Source organism: Lissotriton helveticus, chromosome 10 (genome assembly GCF_964261635.1).
Source record: "Lissotriton helveticus chromosome 10, aLisHel1.1, whole genome shotgun sequence".
NCBI classification, from domain to species: Eukaryota; Metazoa; Chordata; class Amphibia; order Caudata; family Salamandridae; genus Lissotriton; species Lissotriton helveticus.
The window spans coordinates 187,379,433-187,402,238 of NC_136071.1; the positions used below are offsets into that span (position 1 = coordinate 187,379,433).

General features: G+C 44.2%; 2 protein-coding genes across 8 annotated transcripts in view; one reads left to right on the plus strand and one right to left on the minus strand.

Annotated features, from left to right (window-relative positions):
* LDAF1 (lipid droplet assembly factor 1) overlaps positions 1-8,084 on the minus strand; it is a 294,437-nt gene extending 286,353 nt beyond the window's left edge. For 5 of the 7 annotated variants that reach the window (XM_078665073.1, XM_078665072.1, XM_078665070.1 and 2 more), the window contains exon 1: positions 7,977-8,084. The gene's annotated coding sequence lies outside the window, so the exon portion shown is untranslated. Of the gene's footprint in view, positions 1-2,643; positions 2,690-7,976 lie in introns of all 7 variants that reach the window. The other 2 variants (XM_078665071.1, XM_078665075.1) reach the window with 1 other exon arrangement.
* Positions 8,085-8,212: 128 nt separating this feature from the next.
* The window catches only part of DNAH3 (dynein axonemal heavy chain 3), a 660,573-nt gene continuing 645,979 nt past the window's right edge, over positions 8,213-22,806 (plus strand). Inside the window, exon 1 of the mRNA XM_078665068.1 lies at positions 8,213-8,538. Within this exon, the coding sequence (XP_078521194.1) occupies positions 8,326-8,538 (213 nt within the window). The 5' untranslated portion in view covers positions 8,213-8,325. The remainder of the gene's footprint in view (positions 8,539-22,806) is intronic.

The following is a 22,806-nucleotide window of genomic DNA, read 5'->3' on the forward strand; positions in this document are numbered from 1 at the left end:
CACTTTGGAGAGCCGAGTAGATGCAGTGGCTGCTCAAAGATAGCGCAGGATGAGAGCTTTTTATGGTCCTTCTCTGACAGAGACTGGGAGGAGGAGCACGATTCTTCCCATTAATACGGCAGAGAAGGAGCATTGTTTAGGGATCATCACTTATGCTGTGGTAGGGATTCGTGGACCTTATCTACTAGAGGAGGAGAGGGGTTCTCTTAGAGCTGTGGGGTGCAGGGGCTTTCGGGCACAGAGATGGCCGAGGAGAGAGAACGGAGATGGAGAAAGAAAAATGCAGGAGGCTTCTCGGTAGAGATTACGAAAGACACCGCAAAAATTCCGTTTTCGCCTCAGTGAGTCGATACATAGACTTTTCATGTTGAATGTTTTCTCTGCAGATTTTCTTTTATCGTAGTTGCCAAGCCGGTTCCCCCAAACACATTTCCCACGCTGTCACTGTGTTGGGAAGCGCCTCTTGTGTCCCAGGGTGTGGCAGCTGCGCTGCCTCTCCTGTGTACCTCAGTTCTCTTTTCAACAACACTGTTGACAGGCTGTGGGAATGCTTTAAACAGCCCAATAATTATCCCAGTAGGCAGATATTTACGTTCTAATCCCCCCCACCCCCTCAAAAGAATAGGAGCAGAAGGTATTTGGTTCTAAACACTGATTGGATAGGCTCAGGACAACTATGTCAAGAACCACCTCCCAGCGTCGTCACTGTACATGGGGATTGGGAGACTTGTATGACAGATGGAAGGTAGGGTGCCCTCGGTAGAGGAAAGTAATAACATTTTGGGAAAAACAGAGATATTACTGCCTTAGAATAACGCATGACTTACCTGCAGGGGCGTCAATAACCCTCCTCCCCTTAGCAGCTTCAGTGGGGGCGGGTGCCACTGGACAGTTCTGATTAACATGAAACATTAAACTATTTGTTTATAGCTCCCATTCCTACAATGAGGGAGAAGCGCTAGCCTCCAAACAGGAGCTTGTAAATAAATATCACTATAGTGTAAGTGGATAGTATAAATGAACTATGGGGCGGAAGAACAAATGAAACAAAGCATGATAAAAATGGAGGTGTGGATGAGGGAAAGATGAACGGATCGAAAAATTTATAGATTGAGGGATGGATGGTGGCAAGATGGCTGCAGATATGGGTGGATGATAAGATAAAGACAGAGGGATGGAGAAGCGAAAAGACGGTGAATGGAAGGGTGGAAAGGACATAAAGATTACGAAAAGAAAATACTGAAAAGGAATGGAGGGCAGTAAGGACGTATCAGAATTCCTTCAAGGGAATGACTACTGGGCTTGCTCATTGCGCTCGTTCACTTAATGCCAATTGCAATGGTTCAATGAGGGGGTAATTTTCATTTTTCAGACTATTCCCATGCCCTCCTGCGTGAGGAAGAGACTTGGTGCCCAACTCGCCTAAACCTCATAGGGAACAACAAGCATTTACAATGCAACGGTTTCGCCTTTGGAAATGTTAAAGCTATTTGCAATGTAAATGACAATGCCAATTATTTATCTGTTTTCAAAACCAACACATAAATACAAATGTTGTCATTTACAATGCCAATAACTCAAACTTTTCCAAAGGCGAAACCGTTGCATTGTAAATGCTTGTTTGTTTTGGTCATCAACGGAGGGTCAGGCAGTCTCTGGGCTCTAGGAGGAGGCCCCGAAACCTCATCAATGATCTAAGAGGGTCAGGTACTGTGTTGGTTCGGGTTGCCCTCCAATAAGCGACCTAGGCACGGTCCTGAGCTGCGTGAATACCTCGATAGACAATCAAATGCCACTTTCCATTTGCTGAGAGGGGCTGATCCTGGCCATCTTAGGGCCAGGTCACAGCTCAGTGCCAATCGGGCTCCCCATCAGGCTTCCTCCGGGGCGTATCTGAGGAGGGAGGAGCCGCGCTGCCGTCCAATGAGAGCTCCAGTGTGCAGAAGCAAGAAAACTGCAGGAAACGAGGCTGTATGCATTGGGACCATCAAGCGAGGTCCACAGCGTCGGCCATCTTAGGGCCAGGCATAGACTCCAAATGTCTCCTTACCCCTCAATGAATCTGCACCGCCAGGAATGGCGGTAGTTCTTTCTCTTTCCTTGCAACTGCTCTCTGGAACAAGCTTCCATCACATCTCCTATCCATGGCTGACCATATGCCATTCCGCAGGGAACTAAAAACCTGGCTATTTGACCATCTATAAGGACAGTACATCTGACCTCCAGTCCCTTGGAGTTTATGCTAGAGCCACGAGACCCTTGGGTGATATGTGCGCTCAATACATTCCTCTGTCTTGACTACGTTGGTAAGTCACATGCCAAATTGGGCTACTACCCTTTGTTGAGAGAACCTATTATTTTTACCTTTGTGAATGTTTGCTACCGTTGAGGTGTCTTATTGAGGCGAAATGGGTAATATCAAAACTACCTACTGGTTGGCATATGACATTACGCCTGCTACTTGTGTGTAGACTTAAAAGTTAAAGGGAAATAATTAGGCCAAGCGAAAACATCAACATGTTTCAGCCCTATTTTTACTGTCCTTAAATGGATCAAGGGGCTTTTATCAGGACCATGAGCCGCTCTGTATATGTCTCAGAGTAATTCTCAAGTATTTTAATCAAAAGTAATAAAGTTACAAACCAGGCGTGTCCAGGGATCAGTTGAACGTTCACCATCCTGAGGTACCCTATTGGGATTGAACATGTAGGAGACAATATTGTCACAAATCATTATCCATTAGTGTATAATACAATGTAACATAACGTACTTAAGTAAGTCCTCTTAGTGGATACCTGCAGCACTAAACAGCATCTATTATAATTTGTGGCTTATTTTCCAAGATCTGCCTTCGTAGAAAGGAGGCGCTGAAGTTTTACTCATTGATTTTCAGGCTAGTGGGGCTGCCCAAAATTAATTTTTGGAAGCGATATGACCTAGTGACTAGTGGTTAGAGGTGCCAACTTTGGAACCAGGGGACTTTGATGCTTGACTCAACATTGTGTGATTTTTAAAAAAAATCACTTAATCTCTCTGTGCCTAAAAATATGGAATAGAATGTGTGAATTGTATTTGTATAATCTCCACTTGATATAGACAATCTTGTAGTTTGTCTACCAGTCCCCTAAGAAATGTACAGCACTCTGTTGCTTTCTAGCTAAGTTTGTGCTATGTAAATAGTAAAACATACATACAGGTGACAGGCTGGGTGGCATGTTAGTGAATTAAGGATTGGTGAGCATGGGAAACCTTCCTTTTTTACTTTTTTCTTGCACCCATAGATGACGATTAGTTGCTTTTTTTCTTTACTTTCCCTCTCTATTTTTTTACATAGATAAGGAAGGCCCATCTGGGTTTTGTTCAGGGAATAATTTTGGTAGGAATTAATTAAAGCTTCTCAGTTTGCAGCTTGTAGAATAGGTTGGCATTGATTAAGGTTTTTGAATGCATAAGGTGGGGACAACTTGGAGGTGGTCACAGGATGGCTGGCTTTGCCACTCCATGGACAATCCTGCTTCTGGGCATAGGCAGGAGTGCCGTTGAAATGTAACGCACTGGTAAGGATTGAGTGGAACAGGAGAAGTATTAAGGGGTCAAGGAAAACAGGGGCAGTTACATTATAAACTTATGGTGACCTTAAAAGGGTTTGTTTTTTTACAAATGATGGGGTTAAAAAAACATGGAGGGATTAGAGGATGTTGGAGATGGGTTAGTATGTGTGGGCACTTTAAAAGTACTGTTGATTGTTAAGTATATTTACTTTATTAATGATGTTTTAGCCTTGCCATTGGGGGCACAAACTCAGATTGTTACTAAGGCTTGTTTTTATTGACATGGGGTAGATTTGTAATGTCCGTTTAATTATATTGTATTTATGGCATATTATATGTAGGTCTTCTGTACATGAATTGATCTGTATTTAATGTAATGAGGTATTACTTAAATCTTGGTAAGTCCCACCCTTTTATGATTTTTTGTACAAATCAAATAAAAGTAACCTATCAATCAATACTTGAATCTTAATCAGCCATTTGTATGTATTTTATGTGCTTTTATAGGCAAATAGCCCGAATAAAGATATCTTGATTATGTATTAGTGAGGTGGTTTTGATTAAGCTATAAGAGGTTCCCAGAGATTCTTGTTAGAGCAGACCTGTCTCTTTTAAGCAGCCATTGTCATACTTTCGCAGTGCCTGTTGTAGTTCCATGCTGCAGAATGTTCTCTTTGTCTCCTCACAAATAGCACCTTCATTAACCCCTTTTATCGTGTTCTCATCCCCAGGGCTTTAAGTGGGATGAAAAAACTGGGGGGTCTCTCATAGGGGCATGGCTTTACCAATCTTACGCTAAAAATCCGTGTTTAGCATAGTGTGCAGCCCGATATGCATTTTGCTGTTTCTGTCATTGCATCCAGATATGTGATACAACAAGCAACATCATACCTACAACAAGGCAGGACTATTGGCTTTGTCAATGGTTATTAGTTGCACAATATAAATAAGCTGCAACTATGGCTTGCCTTATAAACATATAATATTGAAAACGCTTCCAATTAAAGCCCTGGTGACCCTACCACAATGTTGCTGCTCCTGAGTTTCAGAAAGAGAAGGGAAATCCAGAAATAAAATGACTCTTGAAAGGATTTCCCTTCCCCCACAACTCTCAGCTGCCATGACGTCATGCGTAACTTCTTCTAGTGAGAAGAGAGCAGTGTGAGCAGAGCACATCGATGTGCCTGCTGTCTCGAAACGGGTCTCTATCGGCTCTGTTTTGTGCCCTGGTGTTTTTTTTCCGGACTGCAGTGACAGCAATCACTGCAGTCAGGGGAAAAAACGGACCGCCTGTGCCAGGCCTCAAAACAGAGCCCGATAAAGACCCGTTTCGAGGCCCCCTTAAAAAACTGCCGGTGCTCAGACCCCTTGAGACCCGGCCCACTTAAAGCCCTGCTCATCCCTGTTTCCTCTGGTTCAGCTCAGGCCCGGCTCCAGGAACTTTTAATTGGGTGGGCCAAGGACGCATTTGGGTGGGCCACTGCGGGCTCGATTTGTCGCATATATGTCTAGGCAGGCCTGCTTCAGGGCCTTCCTTTATCTCTTCTTAGTCTTACAAGGCCCAGTAAAACGCACTCTTTTCAAAATCTCTTTCTAAATTTGATCACTCTCAAAAAGTGTTTTTTCTATGTAATGTCCCTTTGATGGGAAGAGGAGGTGTCTGAGGTGGGAGTATCAGGCAAGTGACACTTCTCGGGCTCCCTCTGTGCGAGCCTTCAGTGAGAATCCCTCTTCATTACTACCTCCACCTGACCACGGACTCTTCAACGCACTCCCTTACAAGCTTGATTAGCCACTATTCCTCTCCAGTGCACCTTATCTCACAGATGACCTTGGGCCCCGCCCCATGTCAGGCACCATCTCCCGGTAAAAACTTTAGTAAAATCCCCTTCATACTTAAAACATTGAATAGAGCAATAAATATAATTAGCACGCACTTTAAAGTATGTTCCACAGTGGCCCTTATGGCCCAACTGCCAATTAAATAAACAAAAACAGAAAGGCCATGACAGGGCCGGCTTCAGCGCTGATGCAAAAGTCTTTTTTGGCGCTGCACCAAAAACCTCTTTCTCCATAAACACCTTTACTACCACCTTCCAACAGTGTACCTCATCCATCCATGCCCCCCCTATTGACCTCTTCCTTGGATTCCCTAACTGCCACACGCCACAAGTGCCCCTCATCTCCCCATAGCCCCTCCCCTTTATGAGCTCCTCCCCGGATTCCCTCACTGCCACCCTCCCCCAGTGCCCCTCGTCTCTCTGTAGCCCCTCCCCCTTATGACCTCCTCCTCAGACTCCCTCACTACCACCCTACATCAGTGCCCCTCATCTCTCCCTAGCTCCCCCCTCCACCCCATGACCTCTTCCTCGGATTCCCTCACTGGCACCCTCCACCAGTGCCTCTCATCTCTCTGTAGCCCCTCCCCCTCATGACCTCCTCCTCAGACTCCCTTACTACCACCCTCCACCAGTGCCCCTCATGTTTACGTATCCTCTCTCTCATATGCATTTAATTTGTTGTATAGTGCTGCTCATATCAATGTAGTGTGTGTCAGTACTTTACACAACGCACACACTTACAGAGACAATGAATCATACAAGTATGTAGATCAGTCTACAGGGAATGTCATTGTCTCTGTAAGTGTGTGAGGATTACAAGGTGTAGGAATCACGTGTCATCCATTCTGGTGGGCAGTATATTTTAAGGGGGTTTGGTCTGGGGAAACACAACCGTAGGATTTAAAGAGTATTCCATGGGGGTCAGCTTTACTGATAAAAATGTAGATCTGCCCAAACATACTCATTTTAGCAACATTAGAATAATGAAAGACTGGGGAAGTTCTAACTATATCACAAAACCAAAAAAGCGAAGTTCTAATTATACCATTCATGTTTGTTTGCAGCTCTTTGGTGGCAGTTCATTGTTCACTGCCTTTTGTTAGGATTTTAACTTCTGAAGTAACACAAGGATCTCTGTGACAGAGGCAGTAACCCACTGAGCTATCCACATAAAAATACGGGGGCATATTATCAAGGGGGTTTATCTCCGCTTTTTTGGCTTTAAAAGCCAAGAAAGCGGAGATAAAATTATCTCCCTATTACCAAGCTGTCGCTAACACCAGTTAGTGACAGCTAATAGGAGATAGCGACCATCTTGGGCCCCGCTTTGCATGTCAGTGATATTTATCACTAATGACATGCAAAGTGGGCGTGCCAAGATGTTAGCGACTGGAAACAGTCGCTAACATCGCTATCTCCTATTACCAACTTTTGGAGATATTCCCGCTAAGCGCGAATATCTCCAAAAGCTAACACCTGCCCTGAGCAGTTCTTCACCATGTTATCCAATGGGAGGTGGATAACATGGCTAAGAGCATTTGCTCGATAATGCATGAATATCGCTGACTTTTCAGCGATATTCATGCATTGCGGCCGTTTTTTATCGCATTTGCGATAAACCTTGCTAATAGCAAGGTTTATCTGCGATAAAAATCGCCGATGTGCGGCGATAATTTTTGTCTCTAAACAAGTTAGAGACAAAAATTATCGCTAGTTGTTGGTAATATGCCCCTTAGTGCGTCTGCATTTAAAAAATACTAACAGACAAGTGATTGCTCTAAAGCAGGATCATTAATCACCAACTTTATCTGGGCATTTTGTATTGTTTTATTGTTGACCAGCATCGGCTACGATGAAATTATAAAAACTGTTTAAATGAAGCACATACGAAGTATGTGTCCTGCTGGGCCTGTGCAGATTTTAAAAATAATTTGTTTTGTAACACATTCTCTTACCTACTCCATTAGTCATACTTTGTGTCACAGCCTGATGTGATAAGCAGCTGCAGGGGTCAGGGGGTGACTAGGAATAAACAGACCACTTTTCCCCTGCACTGCATAGAAAAAGAAATATCAACGCAGCAGGACAGTAGGCAAAGGTTATCAAAGGTTACCGGTGTCCAAGAAAGGATTTGTTCCCTTTCAACATGCAGAGATGAAGGGGTGAAAAAAGTAAACAAAGCCTCGTTAACATGTTAATGGTCTTTAAAGACCTGTTAAGTACTTTGGTGCGGCTGCGATAATCTTAAACTGTCTGTCTGTGTGTGCGCCCGGGAAGCTGTCTCCCCGGGCTGACACACACGACCTATGCGTTGCACGCCTGCCTTCAAGCCCTCACTGCGAGGGCCAAGGCTCCTGTTTGGGTGGGCCAAGCTCATCTTTGGGTGGGCCGGGCCCACCCGGCCCACCCTCTAGAACCGGGCCTGGTTCAGCTTATCTTTCCAGTGTCTTCATACTCCATCTTCCCTTTTCCTTTAGCCTCCCTCATTTCTTACTCTTATTGTGTATCTCAAGCCCCGTTTATCTGTTTCTCCTCATTTCTCTCAACCCTTTGCAACCCAAAAATGAATCTGAACAGCACTTACCGTGACAGCGTCTCTTTTTTTTGTGCACTTATAACAGCAGAGAAATCGTTACTGAGATTGTTTTACTTTCGAACAGTACGGCCGGCGTTTAAAACCAAAGCGCACGTGGTTCGCAGCCAATCAGCAGCCAACATAGCGTCGGACATGAGGTAGGCGGGGGAATAGCCCCCGTCTCCTAGCGACCGTGAGTGGACGCGGTGGCCCTGGCAACAGAGCCCTGGAGATGCCACAGAAGGAAGAGGACTTCCCTGGCTGCGGCGCGGGCCACAGACGGACACTGGGACCAAACACTAGCGTTCCCCTTTTCTCAATGCCAGACCGATAGCGTGTCAGCGTGTAAGCAGGGGTCATGGACATGGAGGGAAGCGTAAATGGCGAGGCACTTTGTGCCGTGGAGTCTGGCCAGCTCCAAAACTTTAAACAGTACTCATCACTAAGACCTGCGGCGTCTTCGGGAATGCCGCGTCTGAGCGCAGTGACTCGAGGGCCAGCGAGAATCAGCTCAAAGGCAACCATGGACAGTTCCTTGAAGACGTCATCCCTGACCCCCAGGCTCCTCCGGGTAAGAGCTAACTTTCAGCTGAGCCTGTCACACATCATCAGCCAGGCTGGCGTGTCTCGCTTTGTCACTTAATCTAATGCAATGTGAACAATAATGAATATTGTATTTATGTGCATTTAGTACGTGGAACAGAAAGCGTTCGATGCATAAACATTATGTATGAATTAAAAGGGCAGGCAGTAATCTTATAATCGCTCGTATAGTTTCAGCTGGGTCTTTTTTAATTACTATAAACAAAGTGGTAGCAATTCTGATTGAAAACCCATAAAATAACAAACATTCCTGTTTTTTCAGAGAACTATTTTCTCCTAAAAATACGTTAGCCGTGTCCTGCAAACATTTTAGTTGTGCAACGTGACTATACTTGCACTTAAAGCTCTATTTATTGCTTTTTGAAGACCAGTTTGCAAAGTGTGTATTCATAAAGTCTTTCTGATGTTTGTAAACTATACTTTACTGTCCATTACAAAAATTTCGGGCTGTATTTAATTCCTAAACCCAGTTAAAACGACTTCCTGTATTTATTGGGACTAATTTGGGGCATAATTTCCCAATACTATTCAATTTACTTCTTTGATTTTTAATATCGTGTTGCACTAGATAACACTGCATGATTTCACACCAAACAAGAACAACCAACACCGACAGGAAATCATATGTGACAGAAAATGTTAGTGTGTGTAAACTATCATAAAAAACAGTGATAAAACTTTGTCTAAGGTATATCTTGGTCACATTGGCTGCTAGAAATTAATGTCTGTTCATAAAATCTCTTTAAAAATAAAAGGGAAATGATGTAAAGCCCCTAAGGTCTGACTCCATCTGATGTAGGTCTGACTCCATCTTGGATAATGGAGATCGCTATTGTCTCAATCTTAGACACTGGAAGTCGCAATGATCCCTGATTTATGCAGAATCATTGTCAAGTCTGCCATTGAAAACAGATGTCGCCCGACCTTTCTTAGAAGTATGAAAGAGCCAAACCATTTGATCAATTACATAGATGTAATACTTGATGCAACATTCGTCTGAGTCAAATGCGGCCGCGGCCGCATTGACTCGCGGGTGGGGGGGTCGCGCAGGGACAGGGTTGCGTGGGGGTCTGGACAGAGGCTCAACTAGAGCCACATTTCGGGGGGGGGCTAAGACATTTTTTGGGGGGGACTGAAACTTTAAGCAATAGGCAGAGTGGAGCTGCAGGGGCTCTTAGAAGGGGTGAAACAACAACAATGCCTCATTAACATGCAACTGGTCTTTTAAAGACCTATGAAGTGCTCGGGTGCGGCTGTTTGTGTGCCTGGGAAGCTGTCTCATCCCAGGCTGCCACACACAACGGGGGGGGGGGGGACTGGCCTGAAGCCCTTTGAGTCTAATGGGTGTTTCGCTCCTGGGTCTGGGGGTAGTGGTGTAATTTAAAATGAAATAAAAAGTTAACTTACCTTCTGCAGCATGGTCCCGTGTTTTCTTGGCTCCTGCTTGTGTTCTCCTGCCTCCAGCAGGAACAGGAAGAAGGCAGCCTCTCTCCCTTCCCCTTAGCCAATCACAACGATGCAATGGCAGCGTTGTGGTTTGTCGGGAGGCCACCCAGCCCGGCGCCTACATGGAGAAAAGGCAGAGTGCGCATGACTGGTTTGGTCGACCTCAGAGGGCCGACCAAACAGTCAGCGCCCTCAGCAGTGGGCAAGCCACTCCTCCCCTGCCCTAGAGCTTGCAGTGCGAGAAGCAGAAACATAACATGGTAGTTTTACCATTTTATGTTTCTGCTTCTCGCATTGTGAGAAAGCAGTGGGGCAATGCTCCTCCGCGCTATTGGAAAAGCCTCCCCTGGTCAAATGTCCACCTTTTTACCAGATCAAGGTTGAACAAGACAACATTCAGACATTAAGCCAAAATATTGTACTCTGAATTGATGTCTTTTTACCTTATATGTGTAGGAGAGTAGGATCTGCTTCCTATGGTTACCCCCACTCTTTGCTGTATTTCACTGGTTTTTCGACTTTAGTATGGCTGTGGCCATGCTAATCAGGCCCACAACCTGGCTGTTCTCTTTCTAAATTGATACCATGTACTTTAGGTACATACCAGATTGGTTACTGGTACATACCAGGGGTCACCCTTGTGATCCCCTGTATATGGTACCTTAGGTACCCAGGGCATAGGTGCACCCTAGGCCTACCAGGGGCTGCAGCATGTATTGTGCCACCCCTGGTTAGCCTTCCAAACTGACACCACAGGTTTGCAGTTGCAGCCTGGGTAAGGTGGTGTAATCACCCCTTACTTAGATATAGTATACCTATATCTCTCTCTCTATATATATATATATAGACACATATTAACCTATAAGTCACTCCTAAGGTAGGCCTTGACAGTCCTGGAAGCAGAGTGCTTGGTTCTGTGTTCAGAGGGCGCCCTAGCATGAGCTGAGCCCCTCTGCAGCTTTTGGAACCATCTCCTTATAGCTGTTATATGATATAGCCATACTATATACTCTTAAGTGCATTATAATCCTCGTGGTTAATGCTAACTTTGGTTTGGCTTTATCAAAATATGTTGTGTAAGGTGTCAAACACTTGGAATACTACCACCCATCAGTCCTGGCGGCGGGGGTAGCATTCCACCCTTCTAGAGGGAGAAGATATGTAGTTACTGGTAAACCCGGTTATAGTTAAACAGAGCCCCAGCATCACAAAATGGGTGCTGCTGCCACAGACACGAGTATGCCCTGCTGCCGGACGAAACTCCTGCAGGGGAGGCCTGGACAATAGGTTTCCTGTCCAGGGAGGTGCCAACACCTCCCCAGACAGGCTTTAGTGTATTGGGGTAGGGTGGGTTGCATTCAGTGAAATGCTTTTCAGACACTGCCTGGGGCACACAAGGTGCTCCATGCACTTCCCAGTTCAAACCAGTTGGTGGTGCGCTCAGCCCCAGCTCTGGTGTGAAACTGGACAAAGGGGAAGGGGTGTAACCACCCCCTCCCCAGGTCCTCCCATAGGTGGGACCCTAGAGTTAGTCCAACCCCTAAACTTACTATAAGAGTAGGAGCCCAGTCCCTGAGACTTTAGATTACCATGGACAAAACTCTGATACATAATTCCTGGACCTTCGACATTCCATTTCGACTGGAAGATGGAAGAAATCTCCCTTGTGGTCAAGGAGTGACCACCATGTCCAAACAGGCACCAACAGGATCTTTGCCGGTCTGCATTTTTGAGGCTTCCGCCGGATCCCGAAGAATCTGCGACACAGGACACAGACTTCCAGACATCTCTGACACTACACTAACCCGTGCTCCCACAAAGCTGAGACCTGTAGCGGACACAAGAGACGTGGGACCGGAACTCCTAGACATCCTGCATCTTTGCAACTGCACCTACTTCCCGAGGTATCCCGAAGTTGTGCATTGGGGTATTTGAAGCCCAAGCACCTTTTGCACCGAAGCTCAGAGGCCTACACTCCACGGGTGTCCCGTGGGCCCGCTTTGTGTATTTCAGCTTGAGGCCCCTTCGCAGTTCCTAGTCCGTTGACTAGCGAGCCCCCACGAAGGGCCATCCTTGATTTCTTGAGCTTTCCTGGTTGCTCCAGACGTGCTCTCACTCCTCTCCAAAGGAGGAGTCCCTCAGACCTTGCTGATCTGCACCGAAGCCAATCTCAACATCTTGACTGGGTTGCCGTTGCCAAGGCTTGTTGGGTCCAACCTGGATTCCAACACCACAGTCAACTAGATCTTTCGTGGGACAGCTCGAATCCAGCTCCTGGTTGTTGTCAACGCCTCCTGGTCCCCGTGGCTGAAGAGACAAGCTTTACCTCTTTCACCCGAAAGCACCCGACATCGGCTGGCATCTTCTCTTCGCCATCCTGGTCACTGGCTAGTGACCCAGACTCTGTCCCTTCTGCTTTCAGGTTCTTCACATCTCCGATCCACCCTTGGATCCACCCGGACACTTCTCCTCTGGTCGTCTGCAGCACTTCTTTGCAGCTCTCCATTGGAATTGACAACGAAACCCAACACCAAAAGACACCTATGCACCGGCTTCCCTGGGTGAGGTAACACGAGTACTTCTGTGCTCCCGTGGGTCTTGACTCTCGAAGTGTCTTAGTCTAAAAAGGTTCCATCGTAGTACACCTAGAGGTACCCTTATTCTTTAAAATTGTAACTTTTTCGTTTTCCATAGAAAGTCAATGGTGATCCGCGACTGTGTTTAGACACTGCACGTGTCCCCCGTGGGACTCCTGCATCCTAACCTTTAGTGATTTTAGGTAGCCCCAGTGGTTCTACAGGCCCTAGGCCTGCTTTCTAACTCTCACGTGGTTCTTATACGACTATTTTAGTATATGGTTTGTGAGGTCCCTAGGGCATAACGTACACTGTGCAACTTATCGTATGCTAATTAAGTTCCTTGCATTGTACTTTTACCTCTGACCTCATAAAGAGTCCAGAGGGGTTGTGTTTAAAATAAATACATATATATTTGATATATACCTTGTGTGGCGTACTTTCATTTGATCATTCAAGAGATTATAATTGGTAAAACAACTTGCTTAACTCACCTCTAAGTCTTAGCCTGAAGGCTGCTCTCCACAGCTACCACTAGGATAGCTTTCTATAAGGTTGACTTTACAACCTACCATCAATAAGGGTAGTTTGGACTGGTGCAAGGTGCCCACTAGAATAGTGGACATCATATGTTCTGAAGGAAAAATCTGGGACGCATTATTTGATGCACATAGCCTATGTCAGACATTCCTAAACTTATGTCAGAAATTCCAATTTCTGATAAGATTTAGTATATAAGGACTGCCACTTGACCGGAGAGGTCCTTCACCCAGATTATCATTCGAGATTCTGCCACAGAGGTTCTCACCTTTTGCCAGCACACTTCACAATTCACAGATGCTACATCTCACCTGAAGCCAATAAAGCCAAATCCCATAGGAAGACCACAGTGTGTGTTTTCCCTTCGAGGGGAACTCTATCTTTACACCTCCGCTGATAAAGACTGCTTTTTATGTCAACAGGGTATGCAGTGAGTAACTTCTCCTTAAGAAACTCTAGTCTGCAAGTTGCTCTGTCTTCCATTCTCTCCTAGTATAGCTTATAGAAGTAGATGTTAGGTTCTATTTGATATTTTAAACATGTCAGAAATGTTCATTTCATTGTTCTATATGATATTTTAAACATGTTGCAAATGTTCATTTTATTCTTGTTATTTATAATTCTTGCTGGCTTTATAATGATCTGTGTAGTTATTTTCAATGTATTGAGAAAGAGATTGTTCCCGTAGTAATAAATACTTTTTACTTAAAAGTGATTCTTCTTCTTAGTACACCATGCGTGTGATACTATGAAGAACAAAATATGGTTTATTACTGTTAACACAGTGCCCCTGAACCCTTTTATGGGATTGCTAGTAACACACAATGATAGTGTTCTGCGGACTACAATAACCTGTCTTTCACATTTATCCCTGGTGTATTGAACCAAGTTCACCTGTGTCACACCTTGTAGAGCTATGTCAAAGTTGTAGCTTAAGCAACAGAAAGCGATGTTATCGTTACAAGGCAAGACATAAAAACAATGAAATTCCCCAGTTATAGCAAACCATTCAAACCCTAACCTGTGTCCCATGTACTGCTCATGACCTCACACAAGTTTACAGTTTGTATTTAAGCACATTAAGTTACAATTCTTTTGTGCATCTAATTGAAAGGAGGAAGCAAATGTACACATTAAAAAAAGAAACACCATTGACCTAAAAAGCAAAAACAAATTATAAGCACTCCTCTACAACAAGTGAAAATGAGTGGCTTACTTCTGCACCTGTTCAAGGTGAAGCTAGAAATTATGTGCAGGTAGGCCTGGGAGATGTCCCACTATGGGGTAAGGATCCCTGATGGGCCACACTATTGAGCAAGCCAAACCTAATGGGCATCGCGGTAAGTTGGTTGATCCGCTATGGGGCGACTACATCAATTCCTTTCATCTCTGCCTGTGCCAAGAGACCTGGGTCAGATTTTGTTATTTAATCAGTTGATGCGCTTCCCTCTTCATCTGGCCGCCCATCCGTGGGTCTTCTAATTTGAGTTAAAACCTCACTCAATTGGATTATCCAAGGAATTATTAATTGAGTCACTTAATGTCATTGGGATATCCATAAGGCTCCAACATTAAACACTTTAGATAACCATCTGGAGTCCTTGCCCTACAATCCCAAGATCATTCTTGCGGGGAATTTTAATGCTACTTATGAGCCGCTGGACTATATTACTCTAGCAGCCAAACCAGAAGACTGGGTTTTGGCCATTCCAGTATTAAATTCATCCCTTTTAATATCCTGCTGGGCTGTAGCCATGCAGTTAGCTTTGTTTACCATCGCCCATAGGCTGCATGCATGCAAATGCAGGTCAGATTCCAAGGTGGGGAAGGGTATACTCGTAAAGTAGAATTGGCTCTATAATGCTGACCCTAAATTTATGGAACTGCCTGGTGGTTTTTCAAATAACTACTAGAAAAAACAAAGCGATCATAATGCCCTCCATCTATCGTTGAAAGAGGGGTTCTTCAATCCTATTGAATCGATCATTTTATATGGGAATGTTACTTATTGGGCCATAAATGCAATCTTGCCCTGTGCGGCTAGTATCCATTTATGATCTTTTTCCTCAGTTCTTTCACAATTTGAGGATGTTGATATGCATTCAATTCAATTCCTATTGCAGACATTTACTGCCGTCTTTTTTATTCATTGAAACAGGTTTTTGGGGTAGGAGTTAGTGTCCTAAAAAGATGCCCCTAAATAGTATCCATAGTTTACTAGGAATGTAGACAGACTAAAGCATATTTTTTAACTGCTATAAAATTCTTGAGCCAACCACCCCCTCCCAGGGATTTGCAGTGCTAGACGTTATTACAAAGGGGTAGTAGCGTCGAGTAAAAAGCGTTGGAATTACAAATGCTGGCTGGATCTGTTAGAAGCTTCAAAGAAGAAAGATATGTTCTCATTTTGGCATATAATTGCCCACAGCAGTCTGAACGCTTGTACTCCGACTAGTCTACACACCATGTTCAACAGCAGGTATGGGTTCAGCACTCAACTGACTTCTATTCTACACCTTTCACCGAGCAGATGCTAAGTAGCATAGATCAGTGTACTTCTGCCAGTAGTAGGTCTGAAGCGCCTGGAGTTCTTTTCCTTAAATGACACCACTGGGGTGATAGTGTCCCTTGAGTCAGGGAAAGCATCTGGTCTAGATCTCATTCCGAGAGATTATAACGGAAGGCGGCAAACTTGGAACTCCGACATTTTGTTTGAAGAAGATCCCAGCCAAATTATTTGAATTTATGGAAAATATTATTCACAAGGAGTTAAAAGCATTGAAGATAGCCTAAAAAAGATATGGACTATTTATACTTCTTGTGTTAGGTCTGGTGGAGCTTACTTTGAGAGGAATGCGGAGTCTGTACATATAGCGAGCATCCTTTGTTGAAAGAAAAATTGCGCTACAGTATTTTGAATACATCTTTCTGATTTATGTGTGTATATATATATATGTGTTTTATATATGTTTATGTAAAAATTAATGTGTAAATATATATACGTTTGTGTTAGTTTGTTTGAAGTGGGCCTACAAATTATACAAGCCCCAATTTAATTCGAATTCATTTTCAATTAAAATGAAAAATCAATAAGAAAACAAATATTGTGTGCTCTCTTTATGGAGATGGGAAATTTTATTTATACTAATACAAAAATAGTGCTTCCAGACAATTTATTTGTCGTAGGGGTAGATAATTGAACTATCTCACCATTTACCATAGATTCTGTTAATAGTGTCCCAGGCACCATTTTGCTTTATGTGTAACCTGGGATTTCGGCATATGACTCCTGCCTTTTATATCCTTAGTTCGGACATGAGTAATGTTGTTTTGACTGAGTAGATTCCTACTTGCAGTGGGAGTGATTAGGAAATGGCTGGGCCTCCAGTTATAGCATTTGTTAGCTAGCTGCACTGAGGAGCAACTGACTAACTTGTAGAAGTCCTGCTAGGGCTGAGAGTATTGAATATACAGCCAGATTCATCAAGGGAAAATCGGCTCGCAAAGGCCCAGATTCTTAGAATCTGGCCCTTTGCGAGCGCAATTTTTGCATTTGGGATTTATCATCCCAAAGGCAACAATCGCAAATTGCAAAATCGCTAAATTGCGAGGAATTGCATTTAAAGAATCTCTATTTGAGATTCCTTAACTGCAATTCATGAACCATTTTAGAATTGCGAAATCGCAATTTTTGGCCGCTATTTACCGTGAAGTCTGACTTCTAATCGCAAATAAGGATGCTGTAGAAATCGCAATTAATATTGCGATTTCTACACGAATCCCGTTTTGCAAGTCTTTAATAGCGATTCCTTAATAATCGCTATTAAGGACTCGCAAAACAGGACGATGATGAATCTGGCTGATAGTTTTGATGGTTGTTCTCCTTGAATGCTATATACAGTTTGTTCACTTTTATTGTTAAATTACATCTGTGATTGTAATATGTACCTACGACATTGTTTATAGGTTTCATTAACAGCACACCTTATTATATTGCATTGTTGCTCACTACTCTGTGACCATCATTTAAGGGGTATTTTTTAATCAGGAACCGGTTTACATTCCAATTACATCACTTGTCATACTTGTACCTTGATTTTATTTTGGTTGATTCATGAAACTGGCTAAACATGTATGCTCAAATATTGCTAAGGGGGAAAAGGAGACAGTAATGCCAGGTGATATGGTGGACCCAGAGTGGTTCTTGTCGTTTGCGGTGTTTTAAGTGATTTTATATTTTCTTTGTGCTTCAATAATGCTAAATCATTTAAATCTATAGGTTCCTAGCGATGAACTGTGTATGTTATAATTATTTTATATTGCTTTTATGGTACTTGGACTGAAATAAAGTATATGAAGATGAAGAGTGGTCGAACCTATTCCCAACTATGACACTAGATATAACATTTGTTTTTACAGAAGTAAACACAAAGTAGAAGGAATTAAATGTGTATATGATAAATGAGTTAAGGCTATAGAGGTATGTATGGGCAAAAAACACACTAGGGTAGGATCACCCCATTGTTTCATGGAGTCAGACCCAGGGTTAAAAGGATACGATTTGGCTTTCAAAGTGGAGTCAAAAAGGTCTCACACAATTATGTTAATCAGTGAGCATTTTTTTCTTAGAACCCTACTATCAATACATAATGTGCATGGGATCTAGTTAACTTTCATCCTTACTTTCCAACCTTTTGGAAACAACATATATTTGATTCTTGCTTAAAGTTATATTTGATTCTTGCTTAAAGTATGCAGGTTTGCTGAGGTTGAGGTCAGGATACAGATACGGCATTAAATGATCCTTTTGTTTCAGGGCCCCCAGCCTCTTACTTTCTACAGGTCTAGGCCTGTGTATTTTTTATGGAACAAAACCTTGTGATACATCTGTCTATGCTGGACTGGCCTCAAAGATTACCTTTTCAGATGATTTCTGACCAGGGTAGCTAAATGTCTGTGCTAGATGAGAAAAAAATCAGAGGAATATGTTGGCAATATGCACTGCACACAAACAGTTGCAGGGGGAACCTCTCTCCCTTTGAAGTACTTCTCAACTGTTCAAACAGAGTCTCTGTTCTTTTTGACTATTTTCTACATCTGATACAAAATGCTAATTTTCATATGCACAAGGACAGCATAATGGAAGTGACCAACGCACTTCTAGACCTATTGGGAATGGCCAAATGCTGATTGAACCCTTCTATGCTTCTTGGTCTTCGTTTATCTTTTTTATTTTACCCCCTCTCCTTTATTTGGACTTTTAATGCAGAGGGTATCTTGGTCTAGACCTGGACATTGATTGTATTGTATGAGGTGGACTTGAAGAGGTAATCAGCTATCCAAGGCTGAACCTTGAATTGACTTAGCGTGGATTTCATGGTGGATGTATGCAACCCCTTTAGTAGTGGTAGGTCCACCCATTGCCAGTAGCAGCTGCTGCAAATAAAAAGTGGTGGAGGTGGTGGTGGTGGGGGAGGGGGGGTAATAATAATAATTGCAAAAAGAAGGTACTGGACGTAGCTGGCCGCTTCGGTGTTCCTCTGCTCCTGGTAGTCCATGGGCCACACAGCACAGGCTCCCAGAGTCCCCACCCAATCCAGGTGCTGCTCTCATGCTATTACCAAGCAAGAAAGAAGCAGTGGGATTGGCCTGAGCGGGCTGGTTTGATGCTTGCTCAGGGACAGGGAGCCTGTGCCTTTTCTTCTCCCGGCTGTGGAACACAGCTGGGTTGAAGAAAAGTGAATGTGCATATCTGTTTGGCCGGTCTAAGACAGCCGGCAAACTGAGATGCGCACTTACAAGTGCTCACCTCTCCTCCTTCCTGCCAATGTCCAAGAGAATGATCCAGCCCGCCCTGCTTTAGACTTGTGCCGGCTGTCAGAGAAAAATAAAATGATAATAAAATTGTTTTATCAACATTTTTGTTTTCACCTGCTGGCTTTGAGGAGTGGTGACGCTCCTTCACCATTACGGAGGCGCCGTCACTGGCCATTGCAAATTAGAACCAAGTTGTCTCTTTTGATCTGCCTTGCCTTGGGAATCTTGAGATAATACTAGCTAAATGAGAGCCATTAGATACCTCTGTGAGCCTACCCAGCGGGCATGAGGGCATGAGAATTAACCTCCTCATGACTGATACAGACTTGTGCAGTTTGTTGTAACTATAATATTCACAAAGCACATAACTATGCTATGTTTGTGGGCACAAGCAATATGTTATATTGCGTTAAATTATCTGTATTTGTATAGTTCAGAACTCATCTGGAAGGGTATCCTGTGAGGAATTGTGTGGGCTGAGCCAGGTTCAGGGCTAGGTAAAGGTTAGGTCTTCAGTTACTTGCAGAAATCAGTAACTGAGGAGGTGGCTTTGATGGGCAGGGGCATGTTGTTTTAGGCTTTAGGAGTGATGCAGGGAAAGGCACGACCACCAGATCTAGTTTTGCGTCTGCGGGGAAATGGAGGGGTGTGGTTGGTGTGCTAGTAGGAGACTAGATGAGCACATTTGTCTGGTAGGGTTGTGGAAGTTTATGTAGTTGTTGAGATACATGGGGCCAATGTTGTGTAAGGCTTTGTATGTGTGTGTGAAGAGTTTGAAAAGTGCTTGTTTGTGGATAGGGGCCAGTGGAGTTCTGTGAGATGAGGGTGATGTGAGTGCGGGGTGGGATGTTGGGGGTGAAAGTGGCTGCTGAGTTTTGTATGGTCTGGAGTCTTTTGGTCAGTCAACATTAACTTTGGCATGGAGTGCGTTGCCGTAGTCCAGTTTGCTTGTGATTAGGACTTTGGTGACGATTCTGCAACTGTTGATAGGGAGCTGTTTGAAGATCTTCTTGAGCACCTTGAGTGTGTGGAAGCAGGAGACGAAAATTACATTCACTTGGACGCTCATGGTGAGTTGGTTGTCGATTTACTATTCTGAGGTTCTTTGTGTGGGTTGCTAGGAGGCTTGTGGGTCCAATTTCGTCAGGCCATGAGGTAGAGTCCCAAAAGGAGCTGCCTTTGCCAAAGATTACTTCTTCCGCCTTGTTTTTGTTGAACTTGAAGTTCTAAAACTCATGTCAATCAATCAGGGAATTGTAAGCGCGCTACTCACCCGTGAGGGTCTCAAGACTCTGGGGGGTCAGCAGAGCTATTAGTCAAAGAGCCAGGTCTTGAGAGTCTTCCTGAAGGTGTTAAAGGAGGGGGCGCGTCTGATGTCTGCCGGGAGTTTGTTCCAGGTTTTGGCCACGATGTAAGAGAAGGATCTTCTACATGCTTTGGCTCTGTGAATGCGCGGGTTTCGGCCAGTGCGACGTTGGCTGGTCGGAGGTTTCTTTTGGGTACGTGGAGGGTGATTCTGTCGTTGAGGTATTCAGGTTCGGTGTTGTGTAGGCATTTGTAGACGTGGGTGAGGATTTTGAATGTGACTCTTTTCTCCACGGAGAGCCAGTGGAGCTTTCTTATGCGTTGACTGATGTGCCCGTGTCGAGGGAAGCCGAGGACGAGTCTGGCGGCAGTGTTCTCTATCGTCTGGAGGGTGACTAGAGAGTAAAAGAGAATCCCTTAAATTAGAGCCAGGATGAGCAAAAAAGCTGACAGCAGGAGACTCATAATCTGCCATCCAAAACAAGTACTTGAATGGTGAAAAAGTCAAGCATATGCCCCTCACTCTGCACTTCCATTTCGCTCAGCTCTTTCACTCCGACACCTCCTACCAGCTCTTTAAGCCCTTAATAGCTAGCTGCATTCCAGTCAGTTTGGTAATGTTAGCCACTGCACTACAGTCCTCACACTATGCTGGGCACTTCTGCTTGTGGTTCAAACACACTGCAGCATCTTTGTAAACCAAATGAGGCAGAAACTAGGGCCAGCCAGAACTAGATTACATTGATTCACAGGAAAAAGGCCTGGGCGCACTGAAACAAGACCAAACTATACAACAGTGACTTCTGCCATCTCTACTCAAATGGTAGGGCTTCTGTGGTGTGCTGCCTGGCAAGTATGCTTCTTCCCTCAACCTCACTTATGACACCACTAATGGCATCGCAAATGACATGTCCTATGACATCACTGATGATATTTCAAATCATGTCATTAATGAGATGCACAACTGTCCCAGAATGTATACATCCCAAGTAAACTGTATACTGTTTGGGAGGTTAGGAGTGGGAGCCTTGCAGCCAGTCTACATACTGTGAATTCCTAAGTGGGTTAGGTAGACTAATGTTTTAGGAGGGTCATTAAAATATGTAAGGAGCTACATGCAACTGAAAGCTGAGCATAGCTGCCTCTGGATTTTTACTCCTACACCAGCTGCTGAATGCCCCATGTAGTTGGGTTGGAAGGAGTGAGGGAGGAATAAGGAGTCGACACAGGGCAAAAACCACAGTTTGCTCCTAGTCATTTTAGTTGTACACAGTGTACTCGTGATTGTGGGGGCTTCTGCATCTCTCAGATGACATCACAAATGACGTTATTGATGGTATCATATAATCTTACCATCACCACCATCACTGTGACACAGTTGTTTTCGTGTTGTTATTTATTAATGGGCCTATCCTGCTTGTTGACATAAACCACGGCAGATGTTAAGAACTGGACGCAGAAAGGTCTCTTGAATTCCCTTTTGATTGCTTGACAAAAGGCGGACTTCTCCAAGTAGCCACAGTGTCACCCAACACTGAATAGTAAATGTGAAAAGTGTCAAGTCTCTCTTTGAAAGGATCCAAATTAGGAGGAACAACTCCCGAAATGGAAACCTCCCCTTGGCAGTCTTGTAGCTCTTCATAGAAGCTGTAGATGAATACTGAAGAAATCAGCTAGACACCAAAAGTCCTCTTGACATCAGGAAGGATAAATGAGCAAAGCAGGAGTTCAAAGCATAGAGAAGATCCATCTGCTAGAAGCAGAAGTCTGGGACAAAAACAGTTGCAAGGGACAAAAATGTGATAAAAAAAGGAGACAAACATGTTGCTAATCATCTTTCCCTTGCGATGGCCAGCCTTATATATGATCCAAAGAGGAACCAACAACACAGGCAAAGGCTCTACTTCTTCTTGTGTTCGGAACCTTGTATAGCATCTATAGAAAGACCACCATCTTGGGAAGTGGTGGTTAAAGGGCCATGCCTCTTTCATGAATGCCATGGTATTTGTTTAGCGTATGAAGAAGCCCAAGTTTGGCATATTTGTTTCTCGCTGGATTCCAAAGGCTCGCTGGTGCCCTTTATGCCTGGGGCTCCAGGCAACTTGTGGAACACCTCTTTGGGTGACTTTGAGTGAGAGGATGCCAGACCGAACTGGGCGGTGCAAACGCTCAGCATGGAAGACATTTCAGTAGTAAGAGGAGAGCTTCTAACATGCATGCTCTTTGGTAAGTTCTTGATACTGCTCTCGGACAGGTTGTAACGTTACAGAGACTTTGACCATGTGCAAAAGAGATTAGGCAGAGGACTTGGCCTTTAGCAAGGCTCAAGGCTTTGGACATAGCTAACCCACTGTACACTGCCTTCAGCTGTGCACAGTCAGAATAGAATGCAAGGCCTGGCCTTCAGGCTGACTCTGCGCTGTCTTGCGCACCACCATTTAATTAATTAGGACGCCGGGCGTGCGGTCGGTGCGCACCATCATTTAATTCATATGAAGAAGCTTGCTGGCTCCGCCTCCGCTGAGTGAGGGGCCCCCTAGAGCACAGGGCCT